The sequence below is a fragment of the Plectropomus leopardus genome, chromosome 12 (genome assembly GCF_026936395.1).
Source record: "Plectropomus leopardus strain MGB_pleo_1.0 chromosome 12, ASM2693639v1, whole genome shotgun sequence".
NCBI lineage: Eukaryota > Metazoa > Chordata > Actinopteri > Perciformes > Serranidae > Plectropomus > Plectropomus leopardus.
Genome location: NC_142187.1, coordinates 32,047,229 through 32,063,140, shown reverse-complemented (window position 1 = coordinate 32,063,140; position 15,912 = coordinate 32,047,229). Strand labels below are relative to the sequence as shown.

The 15,912-nt window shown below is 39.3% G+C and overlaps 1 protein-coding gene across 1 annotated transcript in view; it reads left to right on the top strand.

Annotated features, from left to right (window-relative positions):
• The window catches only part of st6galnac3 (ST6 (alpha-N-acetyl-neuraminyl-2,3-beta-galactosyl-1,3)-N-acetylgalactosaminide alpha-2,6-sialyltransferase 3), an 89,232-nt gene that overhangs the window by 27,744 nt on the left and 45,576 nt on the right, over positions 1-15,912 (top strand). Inside the window, exons 2-3 of the mRNA XM_088085836.1 lie at positions 3,475-3,669; positions 11,698-12,107. Coding sequence (XP_087941962.1) covers positions 3,475-3,669; positions 11,698-12,107 — 605 coding nt within the window. The remainder of the gene's footprint in view (positions 1-3,474; positions 3,670-11,697; positions 12,108-15,912) is intronic.

Here is a 15,912-nt window from a genome sequence, read left to right as displayed (position 1 = left end):
ACGTCACACACTGGTTAATGAGCTTCAGCATGCCGGTTATCACCATTTTGGTTTTTTGGACCCAGAGAACTGCAGCCGACCCCTGACGCCCCCCTCGTCTCCCCGTGAAAGAAGCCTGTACATTGTGAGACTCCGCTCACCTCCGTCTGTGCAGGAGAGCAGAGAGAGTTGAGTTTTTAAAAGTCTCTGTGCTTTAGTAGCTTCTAACTGAATCTCTGTGGTTTAGAGTTTCTCTCCCGCGTCCCTGTTTTAACCTCAGATAGCTGCTATATTTTACTGTTTCATGTTTGCTTTAAGCCACACAGTAGTTGTGTTCATTTACTGCTGATGAAAACACAACTTTTTTCCTTATTTTGCTTCACAGGAAAAGCTTTTACAAAACAAAATAACAGGATTCTTTTAGTGAAATTGTGTAGGAAATTATGTCTTTATCACTCAATTAGCAGAACTTTGTTAGAGTTTTTATTCCACTTAACTTTCTTGCACTAGCTGTTCAAATGTTTTGTATTTATTTGCCTCCTGTCACTGCTTCTCGGCCAGGTCGTCATTGTAAATGAGAAATGATTCTCAGTAGACATATCTGGTTAAATTGGCTTGATTTCTTTAAAAGAAAACCATGGGAAGAAAGCAATGAGCATTTTAAGAAAAAATCTCCCAAAAATTAGCAAGAAATTACTAAAAAAAAAAAAAAAAAAAAAGTAAAATAAATAAATAATTTTAAAAAAGAAATTACCTAAAAAAAAGTGCATAATAATAATAATAATAATAATAATAATAATAATAATAATAACAACAACAACAACAACAGAATTTTATATATTTAATTATGATAATTATTAAATTAAATTCCAAATCTACAAAATACAACTTGTGGGACATTTCTTGTCAAGTTGCTCAGTGCCTTTTATCTCACGCTTTCAAGAAGAAATCAAATCAATTTGTTCGTGGTTCGAAGGTTTAAATACCTGTGAAAGGCATCTGGACGCAGCACAAGAAAAGCAAAGTCGATCCAGGTTTCATGGGGTTTAAAAGAAGAGTTGGTGAGATAGTTTATAAAGAAAGTGATGGCAACTTTGAAACCGTGTGCCGTCTCAGCTTCTCTAAAGTATGGTTGGTCGATTACGATTACGTCCAAGTAAAAAAAGTTTAAAAAATAATGTGTGGCAAGAGGAAGATATTAAGTGTTTATCTCAGGAAATTGGAAAATGATATATATTATATATATATATATATGTTTGAGAAAGATCTTTTCAGACTGTAGACCTTTGAAGTCAAGGGAAGAGGTTACCTTGAGTCATCCATATTGAATCGAAAACATAACGATTGAATGCAACGCTTTCTTCCTTTCATATGATGTTAAGGTGCCTCACTACTTCAGAAATGTGTCCTGGCTGTAAGAGAGCGCTCGTCTGTTTGTTTCACTATTCAGACAATATGGAAGTGATTTGTGTAAGATGCAGATTTATGAATCCATATTTGTCTTGCAGAGATTTTACTCAGGTAGATGATCCTTTTCACACTATTCTTAATCTTATGTTGAGAATTCGTTCACATTCTTTACGTTTGGACCCAATGAAAAACCGGTCTGCAGCACACGTCAGTCAAACTGCTTCTTGTTGCCATGGTGAGAGATTTGACCGCTTGATGTGCTAAAACTGGTAATTTAAATGTTGCCGTGTGCCTGTTGGTTTGCTGTGTTTTAGGATGTTAAATAAATGAGCCAAACAGAAAACTGAAATAGCTTCGGCAAACAAACAGAAACAACGTGCTCTCCAATTTCCCGAAGGTGACTGTGTGACACGAGTGCTGAATCGCCCAAATCTGTTAAAAAAGAAAAAATAAGCTTTCTCTTGAAAGTTTATTTGACACGATTCTCCTCAAAAACATGTAAACTGGCGATGATAAACTGATGAACAGATGAGTTAAAATGAAAATATTCTTCAGCTTTATGTTCAGATAATTCAGCGTCATATCTGCATCAGGATTTACACATTAGATGATACTGCAACAAAAAAAGTCAGCCAACAGTTGACTCCTTTCTAGAAGAGAAAACTACTGTTGAAATCTCTTAAAAAGAGCATCCTGAATATGTAATTAAAGGTGAAATGTGTAAGATTTAGGGATATTTGATGGAGTCTAGCTGATTACAAATCTCCCAAACTCCCAAACAACACGGACATGCAAATATCTGTGGCTGGAGTTGAGTTTGTAGGAACTACATCACACCTAATGGAAACATGGAAGTAGCAAAAAAAAAAAAATTGACAAAATTGCAGACATTTACAACATTAATTGATGCAAAAATGCAAACATTGGTGTATAAAAAAATCACCAGAATGCAAGAAATTAAGTGTTTGATATTTGATAGGACTGCCCCTTGAAAGTTGGAGATTCGAATCATCAGTCATAGACTCGTCAGTCGACTGAGATCTCTTCAAGTTGAATAGGCGTTTTTTTTGTGCAGTGTACTTCTGGGGAATTTTGTTTCCCAGATTTTGCTGTGGAGTGAGCACTCTTGAGTTCAGGCTACTCTTTACAGCTGTGGACATGCAGGCAGCAGCACAGAGGGAGAAAAAGACCGCACCACACACTAAAAAAGTGATTGCGTGATTTTTTTTTAATAACTGACTTTTTAAAATTTGGGCTTGGTGAAAGGTATTATGTTTTTCCAAATCAAAAGGCTTAAGTCAAAGTGAAGTCGCGAGTTATTGTTGTGTAAATCCAGGTGTTGCAAGTCGTAACTGAAGTCCACACTCGTGCTTTTCATACAGTTCAAAGGGAAACTGGATCTTTTTCTGTATTAAAATCAGAGTTTTTGCCTCAGTTTGGTGATGAGGATTGAAACTAAAATACTGAAATTAAATTAAACTTTTTGAAGTTCTGCCAAGTTAAAAGACTCAGGTCAGATCAAGTTTTTGGTTTTACAGATTTACCATACATTGGTCTTGTTTGATGAAGTTGCTGCCTCCTTTTGCCTCAGCTGTGATAAAAGTTTAAGATGTAACTTGATCTTTTTTATCAAGTTTTATGCAGCTCCCAATACTCCGAAACACAGTGTGATACAGTGTTACGCTCTTTGGAGAAAAATCTATCTCATAACCTTTGTAAGTTAAATTACTGTGCTACATTTTCTCTGTGTAATATATTATGTACAAGGTATGCGGCAAAAATGTTTCTCAATCATCTTCCTTTTTCTCGCCTGGTTGTTACATTGTATTTATTGTTTTCATACATCATTTTTTATTGCTATAGACTACATTTACCTTTATACAGTAAAGTCATTGTTATTTATCTACTGTGACTGCTGGCAGATTAATGATGCAGCTGGAAACCTCTGTTTTTTAAAAAATTTATTCTTTAATTCAAACTATTAAACTACAAACTATAAAGAAAAAATGATTAAATGTCCAGTTAAAGTCTATGATTGCTGCATTTCTCAGACTTTTTCATGAGTGCTCTCCCTCCCTTACACAGAGGAAGTCGTTGATCGCCACCAGTCTGATTGTGGCGGTGTCGCTCTTCGTGGTCGTGGTGAACTACTCGGAGAAGCCCTACTTCCTGCTGCAGCCCGTGTTCGGTCAGACGTTCAGCAGCCACTGGATGTTCTCCAAGCAGCCGTACAAGGCCTTCAAGCCTCACCTGGGCTATGTTAGCATCCCCAAACAGGAGGTGAGTGACGCAAGTGGACAAAACACTGACATGTAGGAACAATCACAAACAGCAGCTGGACTCATTCAGTGACATTTTCTTCATCTGTATGTAGATATTTGACTGACTAAATATGAGCAATCTGGAAAGCATCTTGCAGCTTTTCTTGCAGCTAGTGCAAACAATGTCTGCTCAAACTGGTTCACTTAAAGGTGCTTTGTACATGACCTTAGTATACATAAAGTGCCAGAGTGCATAAAACAGCATGAAAATAGATCAAAATAGAGCTTTTTATCAATGGAGAAAATGTCCTGAAACATTGAAAATCCCAGAAACACCCCAAAAAATCCTGAAATCATACAAATGTCCTGAAATGTCCTAAAATCCTAGAAATGTCCTAAAATGCTAGAAATGTTCTGTAACCCTCGAAGCACCCTCAAATCCGAGAAACATCCTAAAATCCTAGAAACATGTATGAGGCTGCTACGACTAGCCTGCTGTTTTTTTGTAAAAGGCCCCAAGCAAAGCAAGTTCAGTATCCCTGATCTACAGCTTTAAACGCATTTAAAAAGCGATAAAAGATGACAAATAAATTATGAAAAAAGGGCGTATTAGTGATAGCTCAATAATCTGTGAGAAACTTCCATTTGTTTGATACAAAGTGAATAAAAGTTTGACTCTAGAAGCTTTTGCTTCTATGCACTTGAAACATAATTTAATTAATAACATAAAAGAAGGTCGTTCCATCACTTACAGCATTAACTAGCGCTAATAAAGAACCACTTTGCATTTGTCAGATCACAGTGTGAGTGTCATAATGTCATGCACACACTCCTTTATGGTGCATTCATATTCTCTAACCCTCTGTTAACATTAACCTGCCATCACACAGCTTCACCTCCATAATGAAGGTGCATTCAAATGCACTCATGCAAACAGCGCAGCACCTCCTAGAGGATTTTCTGAGTTCATTCTATCAGGTTGTCTGTGATGGATCTGAATACGCCTGTTTGATGTCTCTTGTGCATTATTTCTTTGTGATTCCAAACACCCATGTCCGTGATCCTATTCTTCTGCCTTCAAACAGCTCTGTGCTGTATACTCCCATCACAATTTATGGAAATTGAAATATCAAAGCCTTTTAATTCCCACTCGCATCAAAATGAAAAAATAAATAAATAAAAAAAATAAGCCTGTGTGTTTGTTGTTTGGAGAGGCAACTGGCGAAAAAATGTGCTCATACCGCTGCATATTGGGTAGTCACGCAGAGAAATCGTATATTTTGCTCGCAGAGATGCGTGCAGTGTTTCCGTCTGACAGGGAATGAGGATTGTGCTCTCAGTTTGGGCTGCAATACATCTCGATTTGGAGTTGCGATGGATGCGTTGGCCCTTAATGAGAAGTGGATGCCTTATATTCAGCGGGCTGATATTGGCAGATTAATGCAGAGCGTCACCCTCTGCCTCCGGAGAGCTTCATCCGCACAACATGGGCCCAGAGGCAATCACGTCTTACACCAATCTCTACGTCTGCACCTCCTTCTGCCTCCAGACAAGCCTGCTTAAATCACTGCCCTCTCCCCATGGAGATTTATGCAAATCATCGAAAAGACTGGCAGCTCCTGCAGAATTAGGCCTCTTTTCAGCTCAAATTCCCCCACCATTGAGTTCTCTATGGGGAATCAGAGGAGCAGTGATTGGCCAGAACGCGAGTGTCAAAAGTGTTCTGCACGCTCCCGCAATTTCTGACAAAGGATGGACAGAATAGTGGAGGTCTGGTCAAGGTGATACTCTTGTGCCGGGTGTCGTGAGCGATTACGTCCGCAGTGAAAGCCCGCTGTGTGAGCTGCCAGCCTCTGTTAAGCACAAAGCAACACCTTAAGAAGCAGTAATATTTCTCCCGGACAGTAAGGCAATCTTACATGATCCACAGTGAGGTGTCATTTGAGGTGTTATAAACCTCTCGCGACCATGTATAATGCATAACACGCTAGCATGGGAATGGTCGGCCTTATTTTCCTCATTTGATTGAGTCTGCCTCCAGGTGTGATAAATCGCTCCCGCTCTGCTTTTCAGGAGAAATAGAAAACATTTGTCTTGTGGCACTTTACATTCATGCCTCTGGTCTATCATAGATGGAGACAGAAACTCAATATTTTCTTTTAGGCCTGATTTTTTTTTGTTAAAATTCAGGCCCTTTGAGATGTGCACAGTGGCTAACGTGGAGGAAAAATGCGTCTGTTTTTGGGTTTCTTTGTGGATTGTTTTAATGAGAAATTTAATGGTTGTGGAGCAGATGACACTAAGCTAAAAGCTAACGACAGCCTGCTAACATGCTCACAATGACAATGCTGCAGCTGCGTACTGATGTGTAACAATCAGTGTCTTGAGTCCCTTTAAAGCCCCTTTTAACACAGAGATCATGCTATAGAGCCGCTTCAAAGTCCCTTCTCTACGCCGCCTTTGCATTTAAACACAGAACCAAACAGCAGCGTCGTGCCGCTCCAGTGTTTGCTTTTAGACAGCAAACTGGCATCACGGAAGCAACCCCCCCAACAAAAGTCCAGACTAAGCCCCCGATGTCCTCTATTTCTAGAAACGCGTGTTTCATGCTTCTGGTGTTTACACATGCAGCATTTTTGCAATGTTGCTGCTGCGTCACAGCCTGCAGATATTAGTACTCTAGATGTGCAGCAGCTGACATGCAGCTGAGACGCGCCCGACAAGCGCTGCTCAGGCGGACAGCGTAAATGCTCTTACTTGATAACATGGGAGCCGAAATAAAAAACAACACGCTCTGCGCTGCTCACGCGCTCCTGAAACGGGCCTCAGTACAAAAAACGGAGCAAAATCTATTTAGTGAAACTAATTCTTTATTTTTTCCATTTATGTTCTGAAATGGTTCTTCAGTCATAAACTGTATTCGACCTTTTTGTCAGCGTTGGAAGAAGTACTGACATTTTTAAATAATAGTAATATTATACTGCAGTCTGGAGAAACTGTGTGTTGCAAGTAAAAGTACAAAAGAATCAGCATCAAAAATATAGTGTAAGAATCAAAAATAAAAGTACTCCTAATACAGAATGGCTGATTTTAGAATAAATGTTATGTTACTGGATTTATTGGACTGAATATACTGCTGGGTATCACCATGAAGTCTAATATCAATTTATCTCGGTTTATAATAATACATCATAAAATATTTATTGGTTATATTTTGTTTTATTAATCTGAATCTGCAGCATAACTAGTAACTAAAGGTTTTAAATAAAAAAACATTAAAAATGATAAAATTTGCCTCTGAATTGTAGTGGAGCAGAAGTATAAAGTAGTAGAAAATAGAAATACTAAACTAACATTAAAATCATGTCTAAGTACAGTACTTGAATAAATGTATTTAGTTACTTTCCACCACTGCTCTTCAGTGTAATGTATGTGCCCCGAGAGGAACATTTGGAATTAATCCCTTTTCCCCTGCAGACAGCTTCGGCTAATCGATGAATTTTTAAGTGCCACGGCGGCATCTTACACTGGGACTTGGCACATTACTGTAACAATTATAGCTTATTAATTAATCGTGTTTAGAGCATTTTAATGAATGTCAAGGTTAAGTTCACACCCCAGTGCTATAATTTAATGATGACTGAGTTCCCAGCATTAAGCCTGCTTTATTTTTTTTTTTTCTGCTTTAAATAACCCACTTTATTTTTGACACACTCGTGCATTAAAATCGGAGGCTTTGGGTAGATTTTATACTTATCAGAAAGTGCTGAAATGATTGGGATTATAAAAGAGCACTCAGTTTGCGATCACGGGACGGCCCACTGAAACGAGTGAAACATAAATCACAGCTGAGAGGATGAAGAGGCCATAAGGTTTTATTGATTTACTGGATGTAATGGGAGGAGATATGCTGGAGGCGAGTTTCCACTTCTGTGTTCCACTAAGGTTTTTAGTTTTTGTTTTACACCTAACGCATGTAAATGTGATTAATCTTCATGGGGAGCTAATAATGTTTTTATTTTTCTGACTATAAACTACTGAGATGCCTGTTTTTATTTTTAAATTTAGCTAAATCAACCCTTTGAAACCTGGAGTGATATTTCTTGTCTTTTAGATGCCTTTCACAAGTATTAAGATCTTTTAAAACTGTGCAAATTGGTGCCATTCTTTTCTAAAAATTGGAAAAAGGCAATTAGTAACGTGGAAAGAAAGGCTCCACAAATTACAAGAAATTAGTGGATTTAGAAAATTGTTTTTTAAAAAAACTAGGGAAAAATGTCTTGCAGAATAAAGAAAAAGATAGGGAAAATCTGTATCTGTATTTTTTTAATTATGTGACAAATATTCTAACTTTTTAAGTACTTTTTCGGGATAATTTCCCTTTTTTTCTAACTTTCTTTTTTATAATAAGAAAAATCATAATATTTTTATTATTATTTTAATTTTATTATCATGATTATTAGTCGTAGTCTTGCTTTTTTTTGCTTTTTTTAAAAACTAATTTTCTTGTACTTTTTTGTAATTTCTTGCTATTTTTTGGGTCATTTGTTCTTTCTCTAATTACTCATTGCCTTTCCACGTTTTTGAAAGAAATATTGCAAATTTGCTCAGGTTTTAAATGATTAATGTAGAAAAATCTATCACTCAGCAGCTGCGCTGCATGTAAAATACCTTGCTCAGGGGCTCCTCAGCGGCAGGTTTCCAGCCGTAGACCCGTGTGTCTGGCATGCAGTTAGCCAGCCAGCGTTCCCCACAGACTCCAGCCAATCTGTGTGTGCTGAGAGGCGTGATGGAGTTATGAGCTGAGCTGAGGGCAGCGGGTGATGATGGACGAGCTGCTGACAGCTCAAGGCTGCGGTGATGTGTGTCTCAACCACCCAGTAAATGGAGAGCTACCAGACCTGGTCCAGTGATCATTTCTTAACCCGTGACTGAGTCCATACATGAGAGGAAAAAAGCAATACCATTCACAATTCACACACAAATTTACGTCTCAAAAGGATAAAAATCAACACTGTTTTTGTACAAGTAGTTGATCTTCTGTGTGCACAACACTGAGTCATACAAGTGCTGATAAGCCAAGTAGTCGTAATAGAATTTACTGGATTGTCTTGTGGGATTGTGTTTGCACACTGAAACTCGCTTGTTTGTTGATTAAACGCAGAACGCGCAAGAGAGAGTTTTACGGCCAGCACAAACGCAATTTATATTCAAACCGGCGGCGTTACAGTTATTCTCCATTAAGCAAACGATCAAACGGGAGCTTAGTCATGACACAATGCTTTTTCTTTTTTAACTTTCTCTTGCATTCATTCACTTAAGTAACTTTAATCTCATCAAAACAAACCAAGCATATTAGCTTCAATTAGGTAAATCTCCCATTTCGGATTCAGAGGGAGCTTTCTTCCTCTCTTGGCAAAGCGTAGCTAAGAGCCATTATTGAAGATTCATTACAAATCCCCCCCGCTCCAGTAAAGTATAATAAGATATATAAAAAATATACAGTAAGATAAATGACGCAACTCCCTCGCTCCCCCGTTCTGCAGGGCCGCAGTAAGACTCCGCTGTAACCTCGGAGGTCCCACTTTCAATTAACTTAATCAATGTTGGTTCTGGGCACATTAATCTTAGGGAAATAAAAGAAAATTATATAGGGCTGTAAAACTCAGATGAATATATATATATATATATATATATATATATATATATTTTATATATATATTTTTTATTATAAATAATTACGAAATGTATTTTATTTTATGCTCTGATCACACAAGCCTCTTGCCAAAACATCACTTTACTATGATTATTGCTCACATATAAAGTAATTCACAAACTATGACGTGATGAGATGAAAATGAAACAGAAGATGCAATATACTTCAGTCGAAAGCCGCAACAGGTTTAGCAGATTGATGTAATCACCCAATTAAATTGAAAGCTCAACTGTTTTTCAATCACTAAAACTTAATGAAAAATGTGTTGAACCTAACTCAACATGATTGAGCTCTTGCTACCATTCGGTTTGGGTTTGTTATGCCAAAAACATCCCCTAGATGTCACTGTGTCTTAAAACAGCCTATTCAGATCGCCTCCTACAGGAACATTTTCTTTCCATTACTTTTTTTCTTTGTGTGGATATTAAAGGGTTAAGTTAAAATACAAGAGTCAGATATACTTTAAAACTATCTCCATATTATTCCATCAGTTGGTCTTCATGGTATTCCTTACTGTGAAGAAAATACACAACAGGAAAACATTTTAGGGGAATATTTATCACTTTTTTCACATACTCAGAAACAAAAGATTAATGTTTTATTTGTCCCTAAAAATGAGCATAAAATTCTGCAGGAGCTGAAACAGCTGATAATCAATAACAGTGGTGTCCAGTAGCTAAGATTTATGGTTTTAAATTCTAATTTTCTGTCTTCTGTGTTGAAAGAATAATTTTAAGACTCACTCCTTGCAAACTTTCTTGTGTTTTTTAGCCTCACAGTGGTAGAGGATGTAGTTATCTGTATTAAGTGGGCTAAAAAGCCATGTTCCCGAACTATGAAAGGTCATGATAAAGCACTGCAGTATTTTACTCTATGATATATTTCCTTTCTCTCTGGTCTTGGTTCTTTTTATCTCGTTTTCTTGTGCCTCTGTTGTCTGAGTCGCACCGCAGTCATGCTGATAGTTTATTGGTTGTTGATAAAAGTTATAGATTGTTTATTGTCTCTTAAACTGCAGCTTTGGCCTCTGTTTAAAACAAATAAGACCGCCATATTTCAGTCTTCATATTTCATATTATTAGCCCTGTGCATGATTGTAGTTACAATTTGTACCTGCAAGACTTGAGCTTGACTTGCAAACTGCTCGGGAGTATTTGAAACTAAACCTGGTCGTGTCCTCAAGAACTTGAGACTTGGATTTGTCTGTTAATTTGATGTGCGACTCTCTGACAGGCCTGACACTTAATTCGAACATGTCTCCAATAACCTGTGCCTTGACTTTACTTTGTCTCTGTTGACTTTGGCATGTCTTCATCGACTTCAGACTTGACTTGAGAGTTACCCTGATAAAACTGTTTCTCTACTCAGACTTGTCTTAAATTATTTGAGATGTGACCTGGGCTTGTCTAAACTGACACTGAGTGGATATTTGATTTGGCCTTTTCTTGATTTACTGTGTACTAGGACTTGGATTGACCCTGCTTCATTTGGCTTAAGACTTGACTTGGACTCGTCTTGTTCGCTTTAGACCTGATAGTTGCCCAACTAAATTGTTACTCAACTCGGACTTGTCTTAAATGATTTAAGACTTGATCTGGCCTTGTCTAATTTGACTTTAAGTAGAGATGTAACTTTCACTGGTTTTGATTTATTTTGTACTAAGACTTGGCTTGGCACTGTGTCAATTGCCGTGAGACTTTCTTTGACTTGTCTTGGTAGTTTTAGGCTTAAGACTTAGCTGATACACTTGAGGCTTTTCTTAAATGTTAAACTTTTCTTGATTGATATTGACTGTGACTCGACACGGTCAAAATCTCATTTGACTTGGATTTGTCTCTTCATGTTAGAATTGCTTTGAGACCCAGAGATGACTTGGCTTGTCCCTGTCATGACTTGGCTTGGCCCTGTCTCAATTGGCATGTCTAAAATGACACGAGATTTACCTCGACACACTCAGGTCGCAACTTGGACTTACCTCTTTCAACTCAAAACTTGATTCTTACTTTTCTAAATTGACTTTAGACTTGACTTAGACTTGTACTGATTGGCTTTGACTTGATACTTCACTTGGCCCTGTCTCAAGTGATTTAAGATCTTCTCAAACACACTTAAGGCTTAACTTGGACTTGCCTTAGACCTATCTTGATTGTCTTTGACTTGAGGCTTCACTTGGCCCTGTCTCAAATGAGTCGAGACTTACCCTGACACACTTGAGACGTAACTCACTTATGGTTTTTGCCTCTTATCGACCTGGACTTGATTTGTCTTTTCACTTGTATTAATTAAAAATTAAAATAATGATGAATTGGTGGTCGTGTTTCCTCTCCTCAGCCTCTGAAGATTCACTGTGAGCTCTGCAGCATCGTGTCCAGCTCCGGACAGATGTTGGGCCAGGCTGCCGGCCCGCAGATCGACCACTCCCCCTGCATCTGGCGGATGAACAACGCGCCCACACGGGGCTTCGAACGTGACGTGGGACAGCGGACCACGCTGAGAGTTGTCTCGCACACCAGTGTCCCCTTGCTGCTGCAGAAGCCCCAGTACTTTTTCGGCCAGGGCAATGACACCGTCTACGTCGTGTGGGGGCCGCTGCGAAACATGAGGAAGGATGGGAAGGGCATCGTGTACAACATGCTGCGACAGGCGGCTGAAAACTACCCGCATGCACGCATCTACGTCACCACAGAGGACAGGATGAACTACTGCGACATGGTCTTCAAGAAGGAGACGGGAAAAGACAGGTGAGTCCTGTTTTTCGACGTCATCATACACAGCAGACCTCCAGGTTTTATGCCTCCGTGCCAACGATAGCCGTGTCCGGAGGCATTATCTTTTCGGGTTGTCTGTCATTCTGTCCATTGAGGAAATGTCTTAAAATTTGGCACGAATATCCTTTTTTGCTTAATGATGAATTGATTTAAATTTGGTGGTCACAGGTCAAAGGTCAAGTCCACTGGGACCATGCGTCCATCTATTTTTGTGAATGCGATATCTCACAAGCACCTTGGGCGGATCCCCCCCCCAAATTTGGCACAAATGTCTACTTAGACTCAAGCATGAACTGATTCGATTTTGATGGTCAAAGGTCAAGGTCACTGTGGTCTCACCTGTCGTTATTGTGAATGTGATACCTCAAGAATGCTGAGAAGTAATTTCTTTAAATTTAGCACAAATATATGATACAAATCTTCTTATATAACTTGGCAATAAAACGAATAAGCATACACTCGGCCTATGAACTGCATAGAATTTGGTTGTCAAAGGTCAAGGTCACTGTGATCTTGTGTCACTATCATTCCCGTGAATGCAATATATGAGGAAGCCCTTGACGGCGTTTCCTCAGATTTTGCACAGATGTACATTTGAACTCAAAACTGAACTGATTAGAATTTGGTGGTTCAAAGTCAAGGTCATTGTGACCTCGTACCATTACTAAGAATTCATACACTCAAATTTCACACGAATGTCTAACAGGATATAATGATTAAGTAGGGGTGCACGATAACTATTGGGCCGATAATTATCGGGCGGATAACAGGAAATTATGACGTAATTCCAATAAGTCCGTTATCATGACGAAAAGCCCCGATAACATATATATTTTTGTCATCACGGCAGTGCCTCGCTCCCGCTATGAGACCCGAATGGCCTGCAGTGAATGCTGCGTTCATGTGATGTCGGCATAATCAGAAAATCTCTTTCTCACTGGGAAAAATCAAGAATACCCCCTCATGTCAGAAAACAACTTGTTAACTCGGTCATAATTTTGGTAGTTGCTGACTTAAATTGATATCCGCACTATTTTTCCACGTTACACATAAAAAATAGAAATATGAACTTAAAAAGGTCGAAAGAACGACTAGCAAACGAGGGAACGGGGGAATTTACGTTACACCTTGAATGCAGCATGCAGCAGCGTGCTTACGAAAACAAAGAACATGGCGTCGATTGTGTGGGACTTCTTCAAAGTTTCCGAAGAAGACAGTTCGCTGGTTACTTGTAACAAATGTTCCAAGCGAGTTCCACGAGGAGGGAGAACTAGCACTAGCTTTAATACTTCAAACCTGATCAGCCACCTGAAACATAACCACCGCTTCGACAGAGTTTTGAAAGCGTATGAGGACGCCCGGGCTGCTAAAGACGCTAACGTTAGCAACTTAAACTTAGACACATCGGCGAGGCTTTCGAAAAATCCAAGAGGTTTTCCAAAGATGACCCACGGGCTAAGGCTATTGAAGATTTAATCATGGACATGATGGCGCTTGATGACCAGCCCTTCACCCTGGTCGAGGACAGAGGCTTTTCCCGTCTGATTAATCACTTGGAGCCACGGTTTACATTGCCGAGCCGCCGCTACTTTTCTGATGTGTGCCTTCCAGCTAAGTATGATGCGATTGCCAAATGTATTCACACTTTGATTGATAACAACGTGAAAGACATGAGCTTTACCATGGATATATGGACTTGTGATGTCAGCCCTGTAAGCATGATGAGTCTGACCGCGCAGTGGATAAATACAGACTTTAAAATGTACAGAGCGGTGTTGCACTCCCAGGAGCTGCCCGGATCACACACAGGTATAATGATTCAACATTTTTGAAGCTATGCGACAGCGGTGGAATATTAAGAAGGAGATGGTGCATGTTGTCTTACAAGATAATGCTCGTAATATGGAAAAGGCAATGAATGAGGCCCTCCCTGTTTTTGGTTTTGTTCATAGTATTAATTTTTATGATCTTAGGTATATGTGTGTGTTATCGGTTATCGGTTATCTGTCATCGGTATCGGCCTTTAGGAGCTAAAAGTTATCGGTTATCGGTATCGGTTTTAAAAAATACTTATCGTGCATCCCTATGATTAAGTATTGACATTTTATATCCCAAGAGATCAACTTTACTTTGAGTGAGATCATAATGTTCTGCAAAAACACTTCTGGCATCATAAATCAGGAACAAAAGGGGAGCCATTCAGTCAGTTTCTGCATTGGTGACACTGATCGTGAAACTTTGCTGATTGCAGAGATTCTGTGCTGTCGGGGGGAGGATGTGTGTGACGCATCCACATTTTCACAGACATGAATTTAAACTGTAACTGCAACTTTACTTGTGTGCGGAGGCATAACAGCTTGACGGTAATTCTAGTTCTCTCTGACAGATTTACCACTTCGACATCCAGTGTTCTGCTCGCTGCTATAATATCAACCTCATCAATGCTGATGGTGTGCCCAGCGCTCTGTGCTTTCCTTGTCTCAAATCCTCCCTTTTCGTGAAGCTTTATCACAGTGAGTTGCTTAACTTTCCCTCTGAAGAGGCTCAACATGACACTGGAGGCCATTCTCTAAAGAAAAGCTTTTATGGGAAGTCTCAGAAGCATGCACAGCCTGGGTTACAGACATCAGCCAAATGCCGGTTTGGGGAAAATTCGGTTAATGAGGTAGCATGATTCTGGCAGTCTTTCTAAACACCCTAGTTGCAGCCAGTCTCACAACTTCTCTGACAGCATCTTGGCGCATTTTGACTTAGCAAAAAATTGTAAAATTATTCAAGCTACAGATCAGTAACCTGGAAAGTTGGAACGAGTATGCATTTTTTGGAGGCATCTGGCAACAACATATGCTAAAATTGCACTCTGTGTTTTTTAAAGGCAGACCCACCCAGCATTTTCTTTCTCTATCGAGTCCCTACAGAGAATTGCAGGTTAATGACTATAGGAACCAGGCTGCAGGCTCGCTATTGTTTAAGACGAACCTCATTTCTCTGACTCTGCTCATTTCCACAGAGCTCCACACTCCTGCCTCTCCCTCATGTCATCAAGACCTCTCTTAACTTCTTAAGAGGATTAACATGTTCGGTAATAGGCGTAGCATCCAGTCCATTCCAGCTTCATTGTCTCGTTCTTATTCAGGATGGCAGGGTTAACACTGAATTTCATGTCGGGCGTCCATGTTCAGCCTGGCTCAGCCGAAGCCCACAACGCCAAGATAGAGACGCGGGATTAGGGAGGTATGCTTGGAGAGAAGAATCTCATTACAGGACATAATGCTCCTGGGAGTGATGCAGCGCTTCAATCATTGCTGATTGGTAACAGAGACAGAAACTCGAGGTGCGAACAATGAACCCTGTCTAATGAATATGTGACGAGCTTGGAGAGGCTTCTCTCTCTCTCCAAGCTTAGTCTGTTTCCCTTCCTGTCCGTCAGTGTTTGCATTTTTGTTAAAAACTTGGTTGCATGTATTTAGAGGTAGCTGGTGCACATGGAAACAGCTTTTAAATTAGCGTGTGAGACGGCAGAAACAAGGTATATTTTTATGTAATGAGAGGCTGAGCGACTGCTATTATTAGGTTGAGTTTATAAGTAAGGTATGACTGCAGCTCATATTCTCAGCCATGCAAACTACTTTTCTTGAATTCCACAGCAATATAACACCCTCAAAAATCTGAAAGAAAAAAGTATTTTCTCTGCTTATCCATGCAAACTTCATTTATCAATGTTTGAAGTTCACAACAACATAATGCACTCTTAAAACACTTTCACTGGAGCAGCTCG